At 39.9% G+C, this 27,867-nt stretch overlaps 1 protein-coding gene across 1 annotated transcript; it reads right to left on the bottom strand.

The window, feature by feature from the left end:
• Positions 1-2,135: 2,135 nt before the first annotated feature.
• On the bottom strand, positions 2,136-27,520 carry LOC133623935 (tumor necrosis factor alpha-induced protein 2-like). Its single transcript, XM_061987436.2, has 12 exons — positions 27,491-27,520; positions 25,372-25,611; positions 22,104-22,743; positions 18,959-19,070; positions 16,666-16,788; positions 16,509-16,603; positions 16,331-16,423; positions 13,874-14,000; positions 13,433-13,552; positions 9,344-9,499; positions 9,148-9,269; positions 2,136-2,392 (listed from the first exon to the last, which is right to left on the bottom strand). Exons 1-12 carry the CDS (start codon positions 27,498-27,500, stop codon positions 2,260-2,262), a joined length of 1,971 nt encoding a protein of 656 aa, XP_061843420.2. The 5' UTR covers positions 27,501-27,520; the 3' UTR covers positions 2,136-2,259.
• Positions 27,521-27,867: the final 347 nt, after the last annotated feature.

The following is a 27,867-nucleotide window of genomic DNA, read 5'->3' on the forward strand; positions in this document are numbered from 1 at the left end:
CTGTGACCTTCGATCCCTCAGACGGCACTGTATCAAAAACCGACATCAATCTCTAAAGGATATCACCACATGGGCTCAGGAACACTTCAGAAAACCACTGCCACTAAATACAGTTGGTCGCTACATCTGTAAGTGCAAGTTAAAGCTCCACTATGCAAAGCGAAAGCCATTTATCAACAACACCCAGAAACGCCGTCGGCTTCTCTGGGCCCGAGATCATCTAAGATGGACTCACGCAAAGTGGAAAAGTGTTCTGTGGTCTGACGAGTTCACATTTCAAATTGTTTTTGGAAATATTCGACATCGTGTCATCCGGACCAAAGGGGAAGCGAACCATCCAGACTGTTATCGACGCAAAGTTCAAAAGCCAGCATGTGTGATGGTATGGGGGTGCATTAGTGCCCAAGGCATGGGTAACTTACACATCTGTGAAGGCACCATTAATGCTGAGAGGTACATACAGGTTTTGGAACAACATATGCTGCCATCTAAGCGCCGTCTTTTTCATGGACGCCCCTGCTTATTTCAGCAAGACAATGCCAAGCCACATTCAGCACGTGTTACAACAGCGTGGCTTCATAAAAAAAAGAGTGCGGGTTCTTTCCTGGCCCGCCTGCAGTCCAGACCTGTCTCCCATCGAAAATGTGTGGCGCATTATGAAGCGGAAAATACGACAGCGGAGACCCCGGACTGTTGAACGACTGAAGCTCTACATAAAACAAGAATGGGAAAGAATTCCACTTTCAAAGCTTCAACAATTAGTTTCCTCAGTTCCCAATCGTTTATTGAGTGTTGTTAAAAGAAAAGGCCATGTAACACAGTGGTGAACATGCCCCATACTTGCCAACCTTGAGACCTCCGATTTCGGGAGGTGGGGGCGTGGTCGGGGGTGGGGCGGGGCGTGGTTGGGGGCGTGGTTAAGAGGGGAGGAGTATATTGACAGCTAGAATTCACCAAGTCAAGTATTTCATACATTATATATATATATATATATATATATATATATACATCCTGAAAATATGCAAACAAAACTGTGTTTAGATAATTGATACTTCAAACTTGCATAAATAAATATTAAGGAATATAACATAACTTGGCTTCTGAGAGTTTCAAAATGTAATGAATAAAATGCTAAAGTTGTTGATAAACAAGCAATTATTTTAGTAATTAAATATGGTCATTTTAAATGAATTATTATGATAATTTAAAATCAATTATTTCAAATATGTTTATTTTAATGTATAATTCTATGGCTGGATGTAAAAAGGAGTCACGAAAAAATACAAATAAAAATACAATTAATTTTGATGTTTTTAGCAAAAATGTATTTAGTTTTTTTCTTTTTTAATTAATAAATATATTTATTTTTAGGTAAGATAAAAATAAGTATGACATGCCCTTTCCCAACTACTTTGGCACGTGTTGCAGCCATGACATTTTAAGTTAATTATTTGCAAAAAAAAATTAAGTTTATGAGTTTGAACATCAAATATGTTGTCTTTGTAGCATATTCAATTGAATATGGGTTGAAAATGATTTGCAAATCATTGTATTCCGTTTATATTTACATCTAACACAATTTCCCAACTCATATGGAAATGGGGTTTGTATATATATACTTTACATGCAGTAGGCTTTTGGCCCCCGGCCAAAAGATTACTTTCTTCAAACAAATGATTACTCAATCACGCTTTGTCGTAATTTAGGAATTTCCAGGCTCCCTCCACCCATTGGCGTCCATCCCGGGCTTCCCCCCCGCTGTTTTAATGAGTCGTTCATTCTCCTCTTGTCTGAACGGAACTTGCACCTACCACCTCCGTGGTCTTGAATACGTCCCTCCTTCCTGCCGGCGAGTATCGAGTCAGAAGCACTTTGGAAGGAAACGCCGCAGTCACTCGCGGCAACCTTGGGGGAAATTGACAACAGGAATAATAAACTGGGAAACGCTTCGGGCGGACATGTTTGCCTCCTATTCCCACTCAATGATTTCCGGGAATTGTTGGCGACACGTTTGGCTGCCAGTGATGCTGGTGAGTCAGCCTCCAGGATTCAAAGCCGTGAATTCCCCCCCCCGAGGCGGGCCCGTTTCCTGTTGACACAAGTCTAATGAGGCTAAAATTCCCCTGCTTAACAACTTTTATCGTCACTTGTCTTTATTGACGTAACATCTGCAACATAAATAGAAACTGAATTGTACAAAATAAAAGACCCACTCACACCATATGACTCACTATCTCACACGCTTGCCCACTATTTGACCTAAAGTCGGGAGAAAAAAGGCCGAGATTCGGCGGTATCGTTGCGGATCTCCGACATAATCGCTAGGACGCTGTTCCTGTCCTCCTTGGTGAGGTTGTTCTTGAGCTTTAGCAGAGACATCACGTGCTTTTCACTGCGGAGAGAAGGACAAAACACTGGTCAACATGAGCAGTTTGTCTTTAGCGCCATGAGCTGTAATCCTCGCAGAATCTCCTCCCGCCATTCCGTGGTTTTCGGAGCTGTGCCACAGCTGTTGGTGTGATTGTGGATAGAAGACGGAGGGTCGCTCAAAGGCAACGTCCTTACGTACGGCAGCGGCCGCGAAGAAGGGGTTCCTGGGAGAGAACTGTGCACGAGGAATTGACGGACAAATTGTGGATTCAAGGGCCCCCTCGACATTGTTCAGGCATGTGGGTCGGCCTCTATTGCCGCCTCGCTACCCCCGGCTGACCTCTTGGAAGCGAGACCAAGAGACCGCCGCTTTGATGTTTAATAACCCTGTAAATGCGGGAAAAGTGTTTCCATCGTCCTTCTGCGACACACTTCAGTAGCTGCGTTTCCATTACTCCTAGAAATGTGCAAAACCTAAATACCACATCAAGAACCTGGTCATGGTAACGATGTTCAAGTGTTTCCACAAAAAGTCCCATCTTAAAACTCATTTGTATACTCTAGCCTTTAAATAGACCCCCTTTTTAGACCAGTTGATCTGTCGTTTCTTTTCTGGCCATGGATGAAGTGCTGGCTGTCCAGAGTCGGGACCCGGGGTGGACCACTCGCCTGGGCATCAGTTGGGGACATCTCTGCGCTGCTGACCCGTCTCCGCTCGGGATGGTCTCCTGCTGGCTCCACAATGGACTGGACTCTCACTATTATGTTAGATCCACTATGGACTGGACTCTCACAATATTATGTTAGATCCACTATGGACTGGACTCTCACTATTATGTTAGATCCACTATGGACTGGACTCTCACAATATTATGTTAGATCCACTATGGACTGGACTCTCACTATTATGTTAGATCCACTCTGGACTGGACTTTCACAATATTATGTTAGATCCACTATGGACTGGACTTTCACAATATTATGTTAGATCCACTATGGACTGGACTCTCACAATATTATGCTAGATCCACTATGGACTGGACTCTCACTATTATGTTAGATCCACTATGGACTGGACTTTCACAATATTATGCTATACCCACTATGGACTGGACTCTCACTATTATGTTAGATCCACTATGGACTGGACTCTCACACTATTATGTTAGATCCACTATGGACTGGACTCTCACTATTATGTTAGATCCACTATGGACTGGACTCTCACTATTATGTTAGATCCACTATGGACTGGACTTTCACAATATTATGTTAGATCCACTATGGACTGGACGCTCACTATTATGTTAGATCCACTATGGACTGGACTCTCACAATATTATGCTAGATCCACTATGGACTGGACTCTCACTATTATGTTAGATCCACTATGGACTGGACTCTCACTATTATGTTAGATTCACTATAGACTGGACTCTCACTATTATGTTAGATCGACTATGGACCGGACTCTAACACTATTATGTTAGATCCACTATGGACTGGACTCTCACACTATTATGTTAGATCCACTATGGACTGGACTCTCACTATTATGTTAGATCCACTATGGACTAGAATCTCACTATTATGTTAGATCCACTATGGACTGGACTCTCACACTATTATGCTAGATCCACTATGGACTGGACTCTCACTATTATGTTAGATCCACTATGGACTGGACTCTTACACTATTATGCTAGATCCACTATGGACTGGACTCTCACTATTATGTTAGATCCACTATGGACTGGACTTTCACAGTCATTCTCATTGACATCCCACTGGGTTGAGTTTTTCCTTGCCCTTATGTGGGCTCTGTACCGAGGATGTCGTTGTGGCTTGTGCAACCCTTTGAGACACTTGTGATTTAGGGCTATGTAAATAAACATTGATTGATTGATTGAAAAACAGACACTTTTTTCCCCGCATTGACAGCTAAACACGGTGATGGGCAAGCTACTTGGAAAATGTAGTAAGCAAAGTTGCGAGTTACTCTCGATGGAATGTAGCTAAGCTACAGGGGATCCTAGCAAGCTACACGGCAAAAGTAGCATGCTCCATCAATAAGGGTCCATTACTATTAACTATCTGTCATTTAGCTGGGGACACCCTACAACTACCTCCAGGGGTCCCCGCACTCCACTGTATGTATTTATTTAGTTTGCCTTTTCTTTGGCCCACCCCTATAATGTTATTCATTGTATCTACCTACTGTTAAAAACAGCATCTACTGTATCTATATCTTGACAAAAAACACTGACTTGAGTGTTGTTTGGGAACAGTTGGTAGAAACTAAGGTTTTGGGCGTTGTTTCCTCCAAAGGCATACATTTGTCTAAATATGGGCAAGAACACGCATTATTGTAGGTTTCCTGGACGTCGTCTTCATCACTAAAGGAAAAACCTAATCTGCGGGAGAGAATTCCTCTGACAATTTCAAGTATGTTTTGTTTTTTGAGTGGTCAGCTTGAAGCGTCCCTCTGTCTCCGACTCCTTTGTCATCTTGTGACAGGAGTGCGTGTCCGTTATGACTTTTCTTCCTGGCTTTGATGATTCGTCATCATCATCGGCGGTCACTCGAAGCGAGTATGACGGTCCTCCTGGTAGGGGCGTATCCCTTTATGGAGGATGCCTGTGCGTGACTTTGTTTAACGTGGGGAGACTGGTGCACAGACAGTCACCACACGATCCTTGACAGATCCGGGTCAGGGTCCAGTGGCATGGAGTCCAAGATGACTGGGGACCCTTTTCTGCTGCAGCCTTCAGCCGCCATCCCAGCCGTTGTGACGCTCCATAGGGTTAGCAATCATCCTCCGCCTGTTCCACCGTTGAGGTCTTGGGTTGTTATTTCCCCATAACTGGGCCCACATGGATGTGGGGGTTGTGGTAGTTCTCACATCTACCGTCTTCCGCCTGCTCCGCCGTTGAGGTCTTCACCGTATCCCTGGCTAGGGGGAAGTCAGGTACAAGGCCTTTGCCAAGGGCCACCTGGGGTAACAGTAGTAAAGGGGTTCACCTCCTAGTGCCCCAAGACCCCATAGAGGAGCCTCCACTGCCGGATGCCCTTTAACGTCATGTTCATGACACGATTTTGATGATTACCTTTCCTCTGATTGGCCAGTCCGTGATGTTTCTCCCTAACTTTAGCCAATTGTGACTCATCATACGAACACCAACCAATCATCATGGATGTTCTTCGTATGTATGGATGTTCTCATTCATCCAGGTCATTGGAGTTTCGCCATATTTCTGTTTGCCCTGGATTCACAGTCCATTTTCTCTCTTTGTAGCTTTGATGTTAGCTACCTCGCTACATGGCTCTAAAAGTAGCCAAGCTACGGCCAAGCTACTGGAAAATGTAGCTCAGCTACATGTAGCTTGTTACTGCCTAAACCAATGCAGGACAACCAGGGCCGACAGGTCGTCCCGGGAATAGAGGCCGACTCTCAGGCTCGGGGAGACCCATATGCCCGAAAAATGTCGAGGGGACCCTTGAAACCACAATTTGTTTGTGAATTCCTCGTTCACCAAAAAATAACCCCTTGTCTGTGGCCGCTGCCGTACGTAAGGACGTTGCCTTCGAGCGATCGCCCGCTGTCTCCGTCTTCTATCGACAATCACCGCAAGAGCTGTGGCTGCCATTCAATCACAGCTCCAAAACCACGGAAACGCAGAGTGTCTGTCTTCCTCAAACTGGAGTCTAAGCAGGACAAGATTTCCCGAGAATCACGGCTCTTGACGCAAAACGCCCTTTAATGGAAACACCTACAACTTTACTCAGAGAGGTGGAACTTAACGTCCGTGTTTGGATTACAGTTGAGTGCATTATTAACATCAAATGTAGATTGTTACACTCGAGTCATATTTTATCGGAGACTTTCACGTCGTCAAAACATGCCAAGACACCTTCTCAGTCCAATCACACTAACTACATAACAAAATAGAAAATTACATTACGACTAGGGATGTCCGATAATATCGGGCTGCCGATATTATCGGCCGATAAATGCTTTAAAATGTAACATCGGAAATTATCGGTATCGGTTTCTTAATTATCGGTATCGGTTTCTAAAAGTAAAATGTATGACGTTTTAAAACGCCGCTGTGTACACGGACGTAGGGAGAAAGAAGTACAGAGCGCCAATAAACCTTAAAGGCATTTCCTTTGCGTGCCGGCACAGTCACATAATATATACTGGCTGTTCTCATCATGAATTAATGCAAGGCATACTTGGTCAACAGCCGTACAGGTCACACTGAGGGTGGCCGTATAAACAACTTTAACACTGTTACAAATATGCGCCACACTGTGAACCCACACCAAACAAGAATGACAAACACATTTCGGGAGAACATTCGCACCGTAACACAACATAAACACAACAGAACAAATACCCAGAATCCCTTGCAGTACTAACTCTTCCAGGACGCTACAATATAACCCCCCACCCCGCCAACCCCAACCTCCTCATAGTCTCTCTCAGGGAGAGCATGTCCCAAATTCCAAGCTGCTGTTTGGATAGATAGATAGATAGTACTTTATTGATTCCTTCAGGAGAGTTCCCTCAGGAAAATTTAAATTCCAGCAGCAGTGTACAGAATTGAGATCGAATTTAAAAAGTAAAAAGTAAATAATGGGGGTATAAATGGAGACAGAATAGAAAAATATTACAATAAGAATAAAAATAAAAAGCAACAATGAGAATAAAAATATAACAGTAAAATAAGAATATAACAAGAGAAACTAGGCAGTAGTGACCATGTTATGAAAAAAGTATAGCACTGTTATTGTTTTGAGGCATGTTAAAAAAAAAAATGCACTTTGTGACTTCAATAATAAATATGGCAGTGCCATGTTGGCATTTTTTTTTTCCATAACTTGAGTTGATTTATTTCGGAAAACCTTGTAACATTGTTTAATGGGGCATCACAACAAAATTAGGCATAATAATGTGTTAATTCCACAACTGTATATATCGGTATCGGTTGATATCGGTATTGGTAATTAAGAGTTGGACAATATCGGAATATCGGATATCGGTAAAAAAGCCATTATCGGACATCTCTAATTACGACTATACTTTGTTAAAGATGTTTTGTTATGTAATCTGTGATATTTCTACCTAAATAAATGATTTCTGGCAGATTGAAATAAAGTCTATAGTCAGACTGATAGTCCGCAATTACAGAATGTTTAGCAGGATGAATATTACATGTTATTAATCAATAAAGAAGGTTAAAACATTGTCCGGCAGAGATATGAATACCATTAACGTGTACAACAAAAACAGGGTGGCATGGCGTAGTCGGTAGAGCGGCCGTGCCAGAAACCTGAGAGGGTTGCAGGTTCGCTCCTTGGGCAGGACACTTCACCCTTGCCCCCAGTGCCGCTCACACTGGTGTTGTTTGATTGATTGAATTGATTGAAACTTTTATTAGTAGATTGCACAGTACAGTACATATTCCGTACAATTGACCACTAAATGGTAACATCCCAATAAGTTTTTCAACTTCTTTAAGTCGGGGTCCACGTTAATCAATTCATGGTATTCACGGTGAATGAATGATGTCAGTCTACCCTAGGGCAGCTGTGGCTATGAAAGTAGCTTACCACCACCAGGTGTGGATGAATGATGGGTTCTCACTAGAGATGTCCGATAATGGCTTTTTTACCGATATCCAATATTGTCCAACTCGTAATTACAGATACCAATATCAACCGATACCAATATATACACTCATGGAATGAACACATTATTATGCCTAATTTTGTTGTGATGTCCCGCTGGATGCATTAAACAATGTAACAAGGTTTTCCAAAATAAATCAACTCAAGTTATGAAGAAAAAAACGCCAACATGGCACTGCCATATTTATTATTGAAGTGGTAGCGGGGGGTGTATATGGTAGTGTCCCGGAAGAGTTAGTGCTGTAAGGGGTTCTGGGTATTTGTTCTGTTGTGTTACGGTGCGGATGTTCTCCCGAAATGTGTTTGTCATTCTTGTTTGGTGTGGGTTCACAGTGTGGCGCATATTTGTAACAGTGTTAAAGTTGTTTATACGGCCACCCTCAGTGTGACCTGTATGGCTGTTGACCAAGTATGCTGTGCATTCACTTGTGTGTGTGAAAAGCCGTAGATATTATGTGTGTGGGCCGGCACGCAAAGGCAGTGCCTTTAAGGTTTATTGGCGCTCTGTACTTCTCCCTACGTCCGTGTACACAGCGGCGTTTTAAAAAGTCATAAATTATACTTTTTTGAAACTGATACCGATAATTTCTGATATTACATTTTAAAGCATTTATCGGCCGATAATATCGGCAGTCCAATATTATCGGACATCTCTAGTTCTCACTTCTCTGTGAAGCGCTTTGAGTGTCTAGAAAAGCGCAATAATAAATCTAATCCATTATTATTATTATTAACATTTAATCTGCAGAATATCGGAAGCTTTTATTCAGGTAGAAATATCACAGATTACATAACCAAACATCTCTGACAATCAAGCTATGATGGTAACAATCCACATTTTGTTACCAATGCCTGAAACTGCTATCTAAACATGGTGTAGCTCCTCCTCTGAATGCAAGTGCTCCTACAGCAGGACACTAACTCATTTGTTTATTGTCATTAAGAGTTTTCATGTGTTGGGTTGTTTATAATGTATAAAAAATATTGCATTAAAGCAAACCAACTGTGCAGTCGTGGTAATAGAATGGACCACATAAATAGTGGGAGAGAAACCCGAGAAGTGTTAGGTCATGGAAAGGTCACCTGAGGTCAGCACAGGTGGTTCCCAGCAGGGCCACTTGCATCTGGATGGCAGGGATATCCTGACATTTCAGCACTCCCGCGATCATGCGGAGGACCTCCTTAAGCCACGCCTCCTCGGAGCCCTGATGTCACAGAGTGGTCATGTCAGACTCGTCTCGTCTGAGCACCTGCTCTCACAGCTTTGTCGACGTCTTACATGTTTGATGAACACGTCGTGTAGACTCTCGGCGTTCTCCTCCAAGGCGAGGCAGGCCTGATGCTGTCGCTTCTTGTCTTTCAGTTTCAGCTCTCCTTTCAGGAGCCGCCGCACATACTCCAGTGCCACCTCCTGGTGAAGCTGACCGATCAGCTCCTGAAATGCAGCGCGACAGCCAATCAGTCGCCACGCTCTGAATAGCTTAAAAAGATACATTCCCCTAAAAACCATGATTTTTGATGCTTTAGTTAAGTTAAAGTACCCATGATTGTCACACACACACTAGGTGTGGCGAAATTATTCTCTGCATTTGACCCATCACCCTTGATCATCCCCTGGGAGGTGAGGGGAGCAGTGAGCAGCAGCAGTGGTCGCGCCCGGGAATCATTTTTGGTGTTTTAACCCCCAATTCCAACCCTTGATGCTGAGTGCCAAGCAGCATCAAGGTATGGGTCCCATTTTTATAGTCTTTGGTATGACTCGGCCGGGGTTTGAACTCACAACCTACCGATCCACTAGCATGCTAATATACTAGCTTTGTACTCGTTTATATATTTTATACTAGCTTTTTAGCTAATTTTGTATGTTTACACGTACAAATAGCGTATTTTGGTATTTCCTCTTATCCGATCATGCTAACATTTTATGCTATCTTTTTAGCTAATTGTGTAGGTTTACACGTACAAATGGCGCATTTCGGTATTCCCTCTAACCCGATCACGTGCTACCATGCCAACATTTTATGCTAGCTTTTTAACTACCGTATTTTTCGGACTATAAGTCGCAGTTTTTTTTTCATAGTTTGGCCGGGAGTGGGACTTATACTCAGGAGCGACTTATGTGTGAAATTATTAACACATTACCGTAAAATATCAAATAATATTATTTAGCTCATTCATGTAAGAGACTAGACGTATAAGATTTCATGGGATTTAGCGATTAGGAGTGACAGATTGTTTGGTAAACGTATAGCATGTTCTATATGTTATAGTTATTTGAATGACTCTTACCATAATATGTTACGTTAACATACCAGTTGGTTATTTATGCCTCATATAACGTACACTTATTCAGCCTGTTGTTCACTATTCTTTATTTATTTTAAATTGCCTTTCAAATGTCTATTCTTGGTGTTGGCTTTTATCAAATACATTTCCCCAAAAAATGCGACTTATACTCCATTGTGACTTACAGTATATATGTTTTTTTCCTTCTTTATTATGCATTTTCGGCCGGTGCGACTTATACTCCGAAAAATACGGTAATTTTGTATGTTTACACCTAAAAATAGCACATTTTGGTATTTTGTCTCCAATGCCAACATTTTATGCTAGCTCTTTAGCTAATTTTGTATGTTTACACCTGCAATAAGCGCATTTTGGTATTTTCTCTTAGCCGATCGCGTGTTACCATGCCAACATTTTATGCTGGCTTCTTAGCTAATTTGGTGTTTACACCGAAATATGGCGCGATTTAATACTTGGCGCCATCTTAGAAGTGTACTTATTTTTCCTTTGTCATTGTGCTAACAGTAGCATCCTAACATTTTATGCTATCAGATTCTGGTCTAACAAAGGTCTTAACTCATTCTCCTTCTATGCCACATCAATATGGAATGCACTCCCAACAGGTGTAAAAGAAAGGGCATCTCTATCCTCCTTCAAAACCGCACTAAAAGAACACCTCCAGGCAACTACAACCCTTAACTAACACCCTCCCCCCACCACATCCCACCTCCCCGGATTGTAAATAATCAAATGTAAATAATCAAATGTATATACTGGTTCTTATGCTTTCTGATCTCTCTCTCTGTGTCCACTACTTGCTGTACATATCCTACCAAGTCAGTCCTACACTGTTTCAATGTCCTCTGATGATACAATTGTTGATGACTGAAGTGTTGATATCAACTAACCCCCCCCCCCCCATCCACATCCCGGATTGTAAATAATGTAAATAATTCAATGTTTATACTGTGATGATTATCCTGTGTGATGACTGTATTATGATGATAGTATATATCTGATAATTTATGGACATCATAATCAATATAAGTGGACCCCGACTTAAACAAGTTGAAAAACTTATTCGGGTGTTACCATTTAGTAGTCAATTGTACGGAATATGTACTGTACTGTGCAATCTACTAATAAAAGTTTCAATCAATCAATCCATCATCTTCAAAGTATGCTAACGTCTCCTATATTAGCATGCCACTGTTAGCATGCAAATTGTTTATACTATCTTTTTTTTTTAAATTTAAGCTATATTTGTATGTATGTATTAAAAATAGCACATTTTAATACTTAGCGCTATCTTAGAAGTATGCTTACTTGTCCTATGTCATGATGTTTACGTTAGCACGCTCTCGTTTTATGCTAGCTTTTTAGCTAATTTTGTATGCTTAATCCTGAAGATCATGGATTTGGATACTTGGATACTTGGATCGACCCCAGGCCAGAGGCTCAGGGCACAGATTGCAGGTAAAACCAGTTTTTCTGCGGGAAATTTCTGGTTACATCTACCGTATTTTTCGGACTATAAGTCGCAGTTTTTTTTCGTAGTTTGGGACGACTTATACTCAGGAGCGACTTATGTGTGAAATGATTAACACATTAGCGTAAAATATCAAATAATATTATTTAGCTCATTCACGTAAGAGACTAGACGTATAAGATTTCATGGGATTTAGCGATTAGGAGTGACAGATTGTTTGGTAAACGTATAGCATGTTCTATATGTTATAGTTATTTGAATGACTCTTACCATAATATGTTACGTTAACATATCAGTTGGTTATTTATGCCTCATATAACGTACACTTATTCAGCCTGTTGTTCACTATCCATCCATTTTCTACCGCTTATTCCCTTTGGGATCGCGGGGGGCGCTGGAGCCTATCTCAGCTACAATCGGGCGAAAGGCGGGGTACACCCTGGACAAGTCGCCACCTCATCACAGGGCCAACACAGATAGACAGACAACATTCACACTCACATTCACACACTAGGGTCAATTTAGTGTTGCCAATCATCCTATCCCCAGGTGCATGTCTTTGGAGGTGGGAGGAAGCCGGAGTACCCGGGGGGAACCCACGCAGTCACGGGGAGAACATGCAAACTCCACACAGAAAGATCCCGAGGCCGGGATTGAACTCACGACTACTCAGGACCTTCGTATTGTGAGGCAGACGCACTAACCCCTGTGCCACCGTGCTGCCTGTTGTTCACTATTCTTTATTTATTTTGAATTGCCTTTCAAAAGTCTATTCTTGGTGTTGGCTTTTATCAAATAAATTCCCCCCAAAAATGCGACTTATATATGTTTTTTTTCCTTCTTTATTATGCATTTTCGGCCGATGCGACTTAAACTCCGAAAAATACGTTACTTTTTCCATAACTTAAAGTATAAGGTAGGGATGTTCCCATCAGGGTTTCATGCTGCTAATCTCGATACCAATCATCCATGCATGAGATTAACCGATACCAATCATGTATTAACTGTAAATGTTCCGATTTATTTAGGGTGAGTGTTATTGACAGACACAATACAACACAATATTTAAACAAGTTCCTTATTTTACCACATTCAATTGTTTGATATAAATAAAGTAACTAGTACAAAATATGTAAACAAAAGCAAAAACTACTAGCTAATACTAGTTCTCTCTCAGGACAACACAGAGACGCTAATGCAGGTTTTCATTCCAAGTCACATCAATCAGTGATTCTCAAACTTTTTGTTTTACTGGTATTGACTATTGAATGCACTGTTTTTTGTTGTTCCTAAAAAGGGTATTGCCCCCCCCTTCAATTACTCCAAAATTCAGCCGCACGTGCCCTGATGAAGACCAGAAGGTGGGCCCATATTACACCAGTTTTAAAATCACTACATTGCCTCTCTGTGTGTTTCAGGATTGATTTTAAGGTTCTTCTTGTGGTTCATAAATGTTTTTATGGTATTGGGCCTTCTTATCTTTTCGATTTGCCTTTACCCTGCGAGGATCACAGCATAGCCCGATTTAAGATGATGAAAATAAAAGATGGATGTCGATATTGATATTAGATCTAAACATAAAACCAGATGTACCTTGTGACATGAGTCTGATGTACCCTGAAGAAGTGTCATCTCCCCGTCCAGGCAGTCACGCAGGCCGTCAAAGGGCGACTTCTTCAACCAGTCGATGGTTCCAAGTTTACGGTAGTGAGGCTGCGTTGCCATGGTGACAGGGGACAGTCAAAAGGTTTGATTTCCATGTTCATTCATGAAGCCGCACCCCGCTACATTGAAGTGTACAATGTTGTACGGTAAAGTGGTACCTCGGTACAACTGATTCACAATGGGGCCGAAGAAAGTTGCAAGTGCCAGCCCTTTGACAAAGAAGGTGAGAAACACGACGGAGTAGAAAATAGAGCCCCGTAGCGAAGCATGCAGGTTAATATCGGTGGCCATTTTGGAACAGATTAGCAAGAAAAAAGCCAAGTACCACTGTACCGTACATACGTAGTACGCCTTGTTTGTGTGTACTACCTTTAGGTTCTTGTGAACGGTGCTCAGCAAGTAATCGTGTGAGCATTGCTTGATGTCACCTAAAACACTCTGACAACTTTCCCGAACGTCTTCCGGGAACAAACAGCTCTTCTTCACCAGGAAGTCCCTGAGTGCATCAAGAATGGATGGATGAATGGATGAGAGTTAAGCAAAGATAAAGGTTAACATGTGGAAATATTGTAGCAAGATTATTTGCAAACACGTATCTCAATCTGTGCGTCTGTAATCCAGTTCACATGTCTGCCTACTAATGTGTGTGTCTGTATCTCAATGTGTGTGAGTGTGTGTGTGTGTAAACAGATCTGTGTGTGTGTGTGTTTTAAGTTGTCTGTCCATATTATGATTTGTCTGTCTCGTGGTGAGTATGAGGAAGGGCAAGGGGGAGTTGCAGTCAAATCCTTTTACACGTTTAAATGGCTGTACAGACAAGTCGTACATGGCAGAAGTGTCACAAAAGTCAGGTGTAAAAAGACAGCTAAAAGAGGGTTGCTGCTTCACACACATTTTTTTTTTTACCCACACGCCGACGGACAGATTTTTTTTTTTTACACAGAAACTAATCATACTACGGACAGACAGATACTTTTTTATACACTAACAAATTCTAATACGGACAGACACATTTTTTTGTTTACATTCAGACAAATCATAATACGGACAAAAATATGTTTTTTTTACAGACAGACAAATTGTAATACAGACAGACAGATATTTTTTTACACACAGACGAATAGTAATACCGACAAAAACATTTTTTTTTTTTTTTTTTACACACCAGACAAATCATAAGATGGACATATTTTTTCTACACACAGACAAATCCTAATACGGACAGACCTATTTTTTTATTTTTTTTTTACACACAGACAAATCATAAAACGGACAGACAGATTTTTTTTTTTTTACACAGACGAATAATAATACCGACAAAAACATTAAAAAAAAAAAATTAATTATTATTATTTTTATACACAGACAAATCATAATACGGACAGACAATTTTTTTTTTTTTTTTACACACTGACAAATCCTAATACGGACAGACCTATTTTTTTTTTTTTTTTTTTTACACACAGACAAATCATAAAACGGACAGACAGATTTTTTTTTTTTTACACAGACGAATAATAATACCGACAAAAACATAAAAAAAAAAATAAAAATTATTATTATTTTTATACACAGACAAATCATAATACGGACAGACATATTTTTTTTTTTTTTACACACGGACAAATCATAACCTGGACATATTTTTTTACACACAGACAAGTCATAATACGGACAGACATATATATATACATATTTTTTTTTTACACATGGACAAATCTTAATACGGACAGACCTATTTTTTTTTGCACAGACAAATCATAATACGGACAGACATTTTTTTATACACACGGACGAATCCTAATACGGACAGACCTAGTTTTTTTTACACACGGACAAATCATAAAACGGACAGACCTATATATATTTTTTTACACACAGACAAATCATTATACGGGCAAACAGTTTTTACACACGAACAAATCATAATACTAACACATTTTTTTACACACGGGCAAATCACAATACAGACAGACATATTTTTTTTACACACGGACAAATCATAATGCGGACAGACATATATATATTTTTTTACAGACGGACAAATCCTAATATGGACAGACCTTTTTTTTTTTACACACAGACAAATCATAATACGGGCAAACAGTTTTTACACAGGGACAAATCATAATAGTAACACATTTTTTTACACACGGACAAATAATACGGACAACACTTTTTTTTTTACACACAGACAAATCATAATGCGGGCAAACAGTTTTTACACACGGACAAATCATAATACTAACACATTTTTTTACACGCGGACAAATCATAATACGGACAGACATTTTTTCTACACAGACAAATAATACGGACAGACCTAGTTTTTTTTAAACACACATACAAATCATAATACGTACAGACATTTTTTTTACACAGACAAATAATACGGACAGACCTAGTTTTTTTAACACACAGACAAATCATAATACAGATAGACACTTTTTTTTTTTTTTTTTTTACACATGTACAAATCATAATACGGACAGACATATTTGTTTTTTTACACACGGACAAATCTTAATACGGACAGACCTATTTTTTTTACACAGACAAATAATACGGACAGACATTTTTTTTTTTACACACGGACAAATCATAATACGGACAGACATTTTTTTTTTTTTTTACACAGACAAATCATAATATGAACAGACATACTTTTACACACGGACAAATCATAATACAGACAAACAACTTAAAACACACACAGATTGATATACAGACACACACATTAGTACATTTAGTACAGACTTATGAACTGGACTACACACACACACACAGATGTTGCTACAATCCTACTTCCATTTGAACATTCCTTACCTGAACAGAGCCACGCAGCCCAGGTTGGCTTTGACGAAGGCCACGCTGTTTGTCTTGTTGCACTTGATGACGTCCACCTGGAACGCTCGGAACCTGCACAACAGCAAGGAGTCACGGCGGTGAGTGTGACCGTCGCCACGGTGACGGCGCGGGTTATTTGGAGGAAGGCGCGGCGTACCTGCGCAGCCAATTTTGCAGTGGGCAGGTCAGGCTCTGCGCCTTCTGCAGGTCTCCCACCACCTTCTCTGCCGCCGTCACCATGCCGTTAACCAGCTGCGGACAAACGACTTCTTGGTTAGCATCGACCATCTAGTCCTGCTGTGGACTACAACTACCTGGATGAGGTCGTAGGCCACAGGACTGACGTGGCAGCCGTCTTCTCTGGGGGGCTCCTCCCCCTTCGCCCAAGCCTCCTGGGCCTCGTGCAGGATGCGGCCAATGTACGTGGTCAGCTCCCTCTGAACGGCAACGACAACTGTCACTACAAAGTCACTAAAATCTCATTGACAAGAACATGCCAACGTTAGCATGCTTGCTTTGTTGGTATAGAACAGCGTTTGTCAACCTTTTTTTTTACCAAGGCTAATTTTTTTTCATTAAAAAAATACGGAGGCACACCACCAGCAGAAAAGGTTAAAAAATGAAACCACCAGATTGTCATGCCTAATTTTGAGTTTGTTGTTGTTGTTTCCTGTGTGTAGTGCTTTAGTTCCTGTCTTGCGCTGTTATTTTGGTGACCCTTCCTGTTTTGTTGGTGTTTTCCTGTAGCAGCTTCACGCCTTCCTTTGAGTGCTACTGCTTTGTTTTCGCAATCAAGACTATTTAAGTTGTGCGTACGCTATCCTTCTTTGTGGGGACATTGTTGATTGTCATGTACGGATGTACTTTGTGGACGGCGTCTCCGCTCCACACGCTGTAAGTTTTTGCTGTCGTCCAGCATTCTGTTTTTGTTTACAAAGTAGCCAGTTTTACTTTTGTTTTGCATAGCCATCCCTATGCTTCAGTGCCTTTTCCTAGCGGGACTTGCCTTTTGTTCATTTTTGGTTTAAGGGTTACATACCTTCTCATACCAAAAAAGTGGTGTGTGCCGTGAGATACTGTCTGGTGTGCCGTGAGAGATGATCTAATTTCACCTATTTGGGTTAAAAATATTTTTTACGAACCAGTAATTATAGTCTGCAAATGATGTGTTGTTGTTGTTGAGTGTCGGTGCTGTCTAGAGCTCGGCAGAGTAACCGTGTAATACTCTTCCATATCAGTAGGTGGCGGCCGGTAGCAACCGTATTTTTAGGAGTATAAGTCGCACCTGCCAAAAATGCATAATAAAAAAGGAAAAAAACATATATAAGTCGCACTGGAGCCCGGCCAAACGATGAAAAAAACTGCGACTTATAGTCCGAAAAATACGGTAATTGCTTTGTAGATGTCGGAAACAGCGGGAGGCAGGGTGAAGGTAAAAAGGTGTCTAATGCTTAAACCAAAAATAAACAAAAAGGTGAGTGCCCCTAAGAAAAGGCATTTAAGCTTAGGGAAGGCTATACAGAACGAAACTAAAACTGAACTGGCTACAAAGTAAACAAAAACCGAATTCTGGACGACAGCAAAGACTTACTGTGGAGCAAAGACGGCGTCCACAATGTACATTCGTACATGACATGACAATCAACAATGTCCCCACAAAGAAGGATAGAAACAACTGAACTATTCTTGATTGCTAAAACAAAGCGGCATGGCGTAGTGGGTAGAGCAACCGTGCCAGAAACCTGAGGGTTGCAGGTTCGCTCCCCGCCTCTTACCATCCAAAAATCGCTGCCGTTGTGTCCTTGGGCGGGACACTTCACCCTTTGCCCCCGGTGCCACTCACACCGGTGAATTGAATGATGAATGATAGGTGGTGGTCGGAGGGGCCGTTGGCGCAAATTGCAGCCACGCTTCCGTCAGTCTACCCCAGGGCAGCTGTGGCTATGAAAGTAGCTTACCACCACCAGGTGTGAATGTTTGATGGGTTCTACATGTAAAGCGACTTTGGGTACTTAGAAAAGCGCTATATAAATCCCAGTTATTATTATTATTATTAAAGTAGATGCGGGAAATATCGCTCAAAGGAAGACATGAAACTGCTACAGGAAAATACCAAACAAAGAGGAAAAGCCACCAAAATAGGAGCGCAAGACAAGAACTAAAACACTACACATGGGAAAACAGCAAAAAAGTCCAACTAAGTCAGGGTGTGATGTGACAGGTGGTGACAGTACACCTACTTTGAGACAAGAGCTATATTGATACATAGTTGGTTATGGTTTAAAGTCGTATCCAACAATTGTGACAATTACTTTTTATTGTCAACTGAGTTTTGTTTTTGAATGATTTCTGCTGGTGGTGTGCCTCCGGATTTCTTCAACGCAAAAAATGTGCCTTGGCTCAAAAAAGGTTGAAAAACACTGCACTAGACAACGGCACATTATTATAATTATTTATTTGGAAAAAATATTTTTTGGACCATTTAGGTGAAGTTGCATAAATTCCCAGTTGAAAAACACTGGTGTAGAAAATGTCAACATTAGCGCTACGAGCTAACCCGTTTCTCGTGGTGTTTATGGTTAAAACCCACAGAAGGTCCAGAAGTACCTGTTGTCTGCTGAGGTACTGCTCCTCCAGAGGCAACAGCAAGTCTTCAGGTAGAAGTTCTCGAAGAACCTCGGTGTTGATGTCGGCAGTCAGCTGCGGTTCTTCAAGCAGTCTGACACACAGAGAACATTTCATCTTGTTGCTCAATCAGGCAAAATTTCTATTGATTATTTCACTTGACTCATTTTAATTAGTTTTGTATCTGTGTTTCAACATGATATCATCATATTGTCCTTCTGTATTTGTGTTTTGATGTCTTGGGACTACAGATGTAAACAAGCAACTATTATGGCTGTGAATCTTCGGACACCACACCATTCCATTCTTTCGATTCTCGGGCGTAACTATACGATCCACAATCGATTATCGATTCAACATCAATGCTTTTTTTTTAATATCATTGGGTGACAATTGCAGTATTGTTACATTACTTAAAAGAAAATTGGTTTTCTTTATTAACCCAGCAGGCACGGGACATCGAAACAACGTGGAGAATTTGTTGAATTAGGTCCTGATGTTGAGCAACTCCAACATAACGTAGAAACAACATGCTTTTTGATGACGTTTAATCAATGTCAGCTTGTGACGTTGATTTGACCATTGAAATTTGGTCATTTTCCAACCAATATTCTACAACACAAACTCAACGTTGAAACAACATGCTCTTTGACGACGTTTAATCATTATTGGGTTCTGATGTTGATTTGATCATTGAAAATAGGTAATTTCCCAACCAATATATAACGTTGAAACAACATGCTTTTTGACAACGTTTAATCAATGTCAGGTTCTGACGTTGATTAGACCATTGAAATTTGGTCATTTCCCAACCAATATTTTACAACAAATACGTTGAAACAACATGCTTTTTGACGACGTTTAATCAACGTCAGGTTCTGACGTTGATTTGACCATTGAAATTTGGTCATTTCCCAACCAATATTTTACAACAAATACGTTGAAACAACATACTTTTTGACGACGTTTAATCAACGTCAGGCTCTGACGTTGATTTGACCATTGAAAATTGTTAATTTCCCAACCAATATACAACATTGAAACAACATGCTTTTTGATAACGTTTAATCAATGTTGTGTTCTAAAGTTGATTTGACCATTGAAATTTGGTCATTTCCCAACCAATATTTTACAACAAATATGTTGAAACAACATGCTTTTTGACGACGTTTAATCAATGTTGGGTTCTGACGTTGAGATGACCATTGAAAATTGGTAATTTCCCAACAACGTTGAAACAACGTGCTTTTTGACGACGTTCTATCAATGTCAGGTTGTGACGTTGATTTGAACATTGAACTTTGCTCATTTCCCAACCAATATACAACATTGAAAAAATAAGATTTTTGACAACGTTTAATCAATGTTGTGTTCTGATGTTGATTTGACCATTGAATTTTGGTCATTTCCCAACCAATATTCTACAACACAAATACAACGTTGAAACAACATGCTTTTTGACGACGTTTAATCAACGTCTGGTTCTGACGTTGATTTGACCATTGAAAATTGGTCATTTCCCAACCAATATACAACGTTGAAAAAACATGCTTTTTGACAACGTTTAATCAATGTTGGGTTCTAACGTTGATTTACCATTAAAATTTGGTCATTTCCCAACCAATATTTTACAACACAAACTCAACTTTGAAACAACATGCTTTTTGACAACGCTTAATCAATATTGGGTTCTGACGTTGAGATGACCATTGAAAATTGGTCATTTCCCAACAACGTTGAAACAACATGCTTTTTGACGACGTTCAATCAATGTCAGGTAGTGACGTTGACTTGAACATTGATTTTTGGTCATTTCTCAACCAATATTCTACAACACAAATACCACGTTGAAACAACATGCTTTTTGACAACTTTCAATCAATGTCAGGTTGTGACGTTGATTTGACTTTGAACTGAACTTTGGTCATTTCCCAACCAATATACAACGTTGAAAAAATATGCTTTTTGACAACGTTTAATCAATGTTGTGTTCTGATGTTGATTTGACCATTGAATTTTGGTCAATTCCCAACCAATATTCTACAACACAAATACAACGTTGAAACATGCTTTTTGACGACGTTTAATCAATGTTGGTTTCTGACGTTGATTTGTCATGTGGTCAACCAACAACATTGAACGTCAACGTCGTCTCAATTTACAAATACAACTATTTTTCAACGTTGTTTCAAAGGACGTGTACGCATAATCAACGTTGTGTCAATGTCTCGTGCCTGCTGGGAAAATTCTACCCAAACATTTAATAAAGTCGAATACAAATAAGGCAACAAGAGAAGTATCCAATATTTCTCTTTTCTAAAGTCAATCTGCACATACTGTGATGATTATCTTGTGTGATGACTGTATTATGAAAATAGTATATATCTCTATCATGAATCAATTTAAGTGGACTCGGACTTAAACAAGTTGAAAAACTTATTCGGGTGTTACCATTTAGTGGTCAATTGTACGGAATATGTACTTCACTGTGCAATCTACTAATAAAAGTTTCAATAAATCAATCAAAAGCAGATCTACAATACCCAAAACCAGTGAAGTTGTCACATTGTGTAAATGGTAAATAAAAACAGAATACAATAATTTGCAAATCCTTTTCAACTTACATTCAATTGAATAGACTGCAAAGACAAGATATTTAATGTTCAAACTGGAAAACTTTGTTATTTTTTGCAAATATTAGCTCATTTGGAATTTGATGCCAGCAACATCTTTCAAAAAAGCTGGCACAAGTGGCAAAAAAGACTGATAAAGTTGAGGAATGCTCATCAAACACTTATTTGGAACATCCCACAGGTGAACAGGCAAATTGGGAACAGGTGGGTGCCATGATAGGGTATAAAAGTAGATTCCATGAAATGCTCAGTCATTCATTGTATTCTGTTTTCATTTACGATGTAAAAAACTTCACTGGTTCTGGGTTTTATAGATCTACATCAACAATATGATTTGTCTGAGGGCTTAAACTGAATAGATTAAAAAAAAAAAAAAAGCAATTTCTTTGAATCGATTAAGAATTGTTACCAAAAAGAATCGCGATTTATCTGAAAATCTATTTTTCAGTTGGCCTGGCGACCACATGGTTGTTGGTGTTGTGCTCCAGACTCACTGTGGGTAGTACTCGTTGACCCAGCGCAGCAGGAAGGTGCAGTCCTGGTCGTCTAGACCGAAGTCGGCCACCTTCCTGAGCCTGGCGCTGATGGTCTGGTGGTAGAGGTTGGCGTACAGCTGGCAGATGTCGTCCCCCTCAGGGTAGCACTTCTTCACCTGCTGCACCACCAGCAGGAGGTCCCGCCTCATCTGCCGGCCCATGGCGTGCACGTCCGCCTGGATGGACGACTGTCCCGCCGGGCTCTCGGCGGGCATCTCCGGCGCGTCCATGCGCTCCTCCACCAGGCCGCGCAGCGTTTTCTCCTGCACTTCTCTCCAGTTGCTGAGCCTCCAAGGGGGCGATGTGCCACCTCTGCTCTCCCACAGCAGGTCCTGCTTGTCCTCCTGCTGCATGAAGACCACGGCCGACTTCAGAGCCTCAGCTTGGTCCGGGCTGAGGGAGTCTCTCAGGGTCTGCCGCACGGCGTCCTCCAGGGCTCTGAGGTCTGCCGCCAGAGCATCAACGTCCTCCTTCCAGCGTCCCAAGGCGGCCTCGTTTTCAACCCGGTTCGCAAAGAGACGATTCTCTCTGTTGAGTAGAAGCTGTCCGGCCTCGCTCAGGTGGCGTTCTCCAAGGTGTTGCTCAAAGGTGAGCGCCACTGGGAAATCAGACGGGTTTGACATTTCAATTGACCTTGAAGACAAAATGTCATTCTATGCTAAGCTACTAAATATAAACCCCGTTTCCATATGAGTTGGGAAATTGTGTTAGATGTAAATATAAACAGAATACAATGATTTACAAATCATTTTCAACCCATATTCAATTGAATGCACTACAAAGACAAGATATTTGATGTTCAAACTCATAATCTTACATTTTTTTTTGCAAATATTAATTAACTTAGAATTTCATGGCTGCAATACGTGACAAAGTAATTGGGAAAGGGCATATTCACCACTGTGTTACATCACCTTTTCTTTTAACAACACTCAATAAACGATTGGGAACTGAGGAAACTAATTGTTGAAGCTTTGAAAGTGGAATTCTTTCCCATTCTTGTTTTATGTAGAGCTTCAGTCGTTCAACAGTCCAGGGGTCTCCGCTGTCGTATTTTACGCTTCATAATGCGCCACACATTTTCGATGGGAGACAGGTCTGGACTGCAGGCGGGCCAGGAAAGTACCCGCACTCTTTTTTTACGAAGCCACACTGTTGTAACACGTGCTGAATGTGGCTTGGCATTGTCTTGCTGAAATAAGCAGGGGCGTCCATGAAAAAGACGGCGCTTAGATGGCAGCATATGTTGTTCCAAAACCTGTATGTACCTTTCAGCATTAATGGTGCCTTCACAGATGTGTAAGTTACCCATGCCTTGGGCACTAATGCACCCCCATACCATCACAGATGTTGGCTTTTGAACTTTGCGTCTATAACAGTCTGGATGGTTCGCTTCCCCTTTGGTCCGGATGACACGATGTCGAATATTTCCAAAAACAATTTGAAATGTGGACTCGTCAGACCACAGAACACTTTTCCACTTTGCATGAGTCCATCTTACATGATCTCAGGCCCAGAGAAGCCGGCGGCGTTTCTGGATGTTGTTGATAAATGGCTTTCGCTTTGCATAGTAGAGCTTTAACTTGCACATACAGATGTAGCGACGGACTGTATTTAGTGACAGTGGTTTTCTGAAGTGTTCCTGAGCCCATGTGGTGATATCCTTTAGAGATTGATGTCGGTTTTTGATACAGTGCCGTCTGAAGGATCGAAGGTCATGGTCATTCAATGTTGGTTTCCGGCCATGCCGCTCACGTGGAGTGATTTCTCCAGATTCTCTGAACCTTTTGATGATATTATGGACCGTAGATGTTGAAATCCCTAAATTTCTTGCAATTGCACTTTGAGAAACGTTGTTCTTAAACTGTTTGACTATTTGCTCACGCAGTTGTGGACAAAGGGGTGTACCTCGCTCCATCCTTTCTTGTGAAAGACTGAGCATTTTTTGGGAAGCTGTTTTTATACCCAATCATGGCACCCACCTGTTCCCAATTAGCCTGCACACCTGTGGGATGTTCCAAATAAGTGTTTGATGAGCATTCCTCAACTTTATCAGTATTTATTGCCACCTTTCCCAACTTCTTTGTCACGTGTTGCTGGCATCAAATTATAAAGTTAATGATTATTTGCAAAAAAAAAAAATGTTTGAGTTTGAACATCAAATATGTTGTCTTTGTAGCATATTCGACTGAATATGGGTTGAATTATTTGCAAATCATTGTGTTCCTTTTGTATTTACATCTAACACAATTTCCCAACTCATATGGAAACGGGGTTTGTACAGGGCTTCACTTTTTCCACATTTTGTTATGTTCCAGCTTTATACCCAAAATGGATTTTTTTTTCGTCCTCAAAATTCTATACAAAATACCCCATAATAAGTTTAGTTTAGTATATTATTTATTCGGTCAGCAAGATAAGCAAACAGTTTTACATTCATGAATTCATAAACTGACAATTTTACAGACCGAAAGAGTTTAGGCTGAAGTTGAGCACGACATGAAGTTCAAGTACGACATTTGGTAAAACCAGGCAACATCGGGCTCTGATCTTGAACTTCCTAGAAATTTAATAACGTAAAAAAAAATTTTTTAAACAATTTTTGCAAATGTATTTTAAATAAAAGATGAAAATATATTTTTAGCAAAGGTTGTAAATACTTACGTACATGTGATTTTTCATCTTTTTTTTTTACTTTAACTAAATTTGCTAAATTAAAATATATGTTTTTCACATTTTCATTATGGGGTATCGTGCGTCGAATTTTGAGGGCAAAAATTAATTTATTCCATTTTGGAATAAGACTGTAAATGTGGAAAAAGTTAAACACTGGAAAATAATCCACCACAGCGCCAAAGAAAGTTGCCAGTGCACTTTGAAAGCGAGAAACAGTCTTGAGTTCGAGAAAAAACTTGCAGCAAAGTACGAAGAAGGCGCTCGTCACCGTTTTTTAAAAATTAAAATGTTACATTTCCACCATCCGTCTGCTTCCACTTACCCGAAGTGGGGTCGCTGGGGCAGCAGCCTAAGCAGAGAAGCCCGGACTTTCCCCTACCCCGCCACTTCCAGTAGCTCTTGCTGCTAATTGCCATGTCACATTGTTTTCTGCACGTAAAACTATCTGTAAAATGTCTTTGGTCTCTCAATTTCAGGTGACTGGAACACATTATTGGGTTTCCTATGGGGAAAAAGGCCTTGGTTTTGAACACAGGGTTTTTAATCCTACCTGTCACAGGCTGGACGTCTTCAGGTGCAGGTGCAGGTGCGGGTGCGGGTGCGGGTGCGGGTGCGGGTGCGGGTGCGGGTGCGGGGGCTGGGCGTCCATCAGGAACGGCAGTGGCATTTTGCACAACGTTTTTCAATAATTTGGGGAATTTGGGAAGCTTGAGCTTGCGGCCTCCCGCTGGCTTCCCAGTGGCATCAGCGGAGGAAGTCCACTTGAACAGGCCTCGTTGGTGCGGGGACTCTGTGGGACATTTCACATTTGAAACACTCAAAGAACATGGACGTCTTTTTTGATACAGTGCCGTCTGAGGGATCGAAGGTCACGGTCATTCAATGTTGGTTTCCGGCCATGCCGCTTACGTGGAGTGATTTCTCCAGATTCTCTGAACCTTTTGATGATATTATGGACCGTAGATGTTGAAATCCCTAAATTTCTTGCAATTGCACTTTGAGAAACGTTGTTCTTAAACTGTCTGACTATTTGCTTACGCAGTTGTGGACAAGTTAATGATTATTTGCAAAAAAAAAAAAAGTTTATCAGTTCGAACATCAAATATGTTGTCTTTGTAGCATATTCAACTGAATATGGGTTTAAAATGATTTGCAAATCATTGTATTCTGTTTATATTTACATCTAACACAATTTCCCAACTCATATGGAAACGGGGTTTTTATTAAACAGTAACGTACATGTATTGAACAGTAAAGTACATGTATTAAAAAGTAACATACATTATTAAGAAGTAACGTACATTTATTAAACAGTAAAATACATGTATTAAAAGGTATCATACATGTATTAAACAGTAAAGTACATGCATTAAGAAGTAACACATGTATTAAACAGTAACATACATGTATTAAACAGTAAAGTACATGTATTAAACAGTAAAGTACATGTATTAAGAAATAACATGTATTAAACAGTAAAGTACATGTATTAAAAAGTAACATAAATGTATTAAACAGTAAAGTACATGTATTGAACAGTAAAATACATGTATTAAACAGCAAAGTACATGTATTAAACAGTAACATACATGTATTGAACAGTAAAGTACATGTATTAAAAAGTAACACATGTATTAAACAGTAACATACATGTATTAAACAGTAAAGTACATGTATTAAAAAGTATCATACATGTATTAAACAGTAAAGTACATGTATTAAACAGTAACATACATGTATTGAACAGTAAAGTACATGTATTAAAAAGTAACACATGTATTAAACAGTAACATACATGTATTAAACAGTAAAGTACATGTATTAAACAGTAACATACATGTATTGAACAGTAAAGTACATGTATTAAAAAGTAACACATGTATTAAACAGTAACATACATGTATTAAACAGTAAAGTACATGTATTAAAAAGTATCATACATGTATTAAACAGTAAAGTACATGTATTAAACAGTAACATACATGTATTAAACAGTAAAGTACATGTATTAAGAAATAACATGTATTAAACAGTAAAGTACATGTATTAAAAAGTAACATAAATGTATTAAACAGTAAAGTACATGTATTGAACAGTAAAATACATGTATTAAACAGTAAAGTACATGTATTAAACAGTAACATACATGTATTGAACAGGAAAGTACATGTATTAAAAAGTAACACATGTATTAAACAGTAAAGTACATGTATTAAACAGTAACATACATGTATTGAACAGTAAAGTACATGTATTAAAAAGTAACACATGTATTAAACAGTAACATACATGTATTAAACAGTAAAGTACATGTATTAAAAAGTATCATACATGTATTAAACTGTAAAGTACATGTATTAAACAGTAACATACATGTATTAAACAGTAAAGTACATGTATTAAAAAGTATCATACATGTATTAAACAGTAAAGTACATGTATTAAACAGTAACATACATGTATTAAACAGTAAAGTACATGTATTAAAAAGTATCATGTGTATTAAACTGTAAAGTACATGTATTAAACAGTAAAGTACATGTATTAAAAAGTAAAACATGTATTAAAAAGTATCATACATGTATTAATTAGTAAAGTACATGTATTAAACTGTAAAGTACATTTATTAAACAGTAAAGTACAGGAAATAAAACGTGTGTAGAACTAACCTGATCTCATGTTGACTCTTCCTGGAAATAAACAACACACACACACGCTTATCTTTTTGTCTAGAAATAAGACGCACCCCTCACACGCCCTCTCTCACGCAAGCCCTCTCTCACGCACGCCCTCTCTCGCACACGCCCTCTCTCGCGCACGCACACACGCACACACACACACACACACACACACACACACACACACACACACACACACACACACACACACACACACACACACACACACACACACACACACACACACACACACACACACACACACACACACACACACACACACACACACACACACACACAGGACTAAAAAAAGCTCCACCAGCAGGCCAAACTTGGAATGAGGAGTTGGGAAAGATTCAAGTTCTGAC

This window comes from Nerophis lumbriciformis, linkage group LG26 (assembly GCF_033978685.3).
Source record: "Nerophis lumbriciformis linkage group LG26, RoL_Nlum_v2.1, whole genome shotgun sequence".
Lineage (NCBI taxonomy): Eukaryota > Metazoa > Chordata > Actinopteri > Syngnathiformes > Syngnathidae > Nerophis > Nerophis lumbriciformis.

Coding starts and splice junctions, on each gene's coding strand:
- LOC133623935 (XM_061987436.2), bottom strand. Junction 16,604..16,665: donor TGGCCTACGACCTCATCCAG/GTAGTTGTAGTC, acceptor GTTTGTCCGCAG/CTGGTTAACGGCATGGTGAC. Junction 9,270..9,343: donor ACGACGTGTTCATCAAACAT/GTAAGACGTCGA, acceptor CTGTGACATCAG/GGCTCCGAGGAGGCGTGGCT.